General features: G+C 66.8%; 1 protein-coding gene across 1 annotated transcript in view; it reads left to right on the forward strand.

The window, feature by feature from the left end:
* Positions 1-100: 100 nt before the first annotated feature.
* The window catches only part of ETV4 (ets variant 4), a gene marked incomplete at its 5' end in the record, with an annotated part of 11,027 nt that continues 10,925 nt past the window's right edge, over positions 101-202 (forward strand). Inside the window, one exon of the mRNA XM_010014808.1 lies at positions 101-183. Coding sequence (XP_010013110.1) covers positions 101-183 — 83 coding nt within the window. The remainder of the gene's footprint in view (positions 184-202) is intronic.

The following is a 202-nucleotide window of genomic DNA, read 5'->3' on the forward strand; positions in this document are numbered from 1 at the left end:
GGAAGGTAAAGGGGCGCGGGAGGGGATGGTGTCAGTGAAGGTGAAGGCGACTGGGCGAGGAGCGGGTCCCCCGCCCCCCGACTCTGCCGTCCCTCCCCAGCGCTCCGCTGAGGAAACCTCTCGTTTTCCGCGCAGAGCTCTTCCAGGACTTGGGCAGGCTCCAGGAGACCTGGCTGACAGAAGGTGGGGGCTTTCCTCGCTC

The sequence above is a fragment of the Nestor notabilis genome, unplaced genomic scaffold, assembly GCF_000696875.1.
Source record: "Nestor notabilis isolate BGI_N333 unplaced genomic scaffold, ASM69687v1 scaffold16445, whole genome shotgun sequence".
NCBI classification, from domain to species: Eukaryota; Metazoa; Chordata; class Aves; order Psittaciformes; family Psittacidae; genus Nestor; species Nestor notabilis.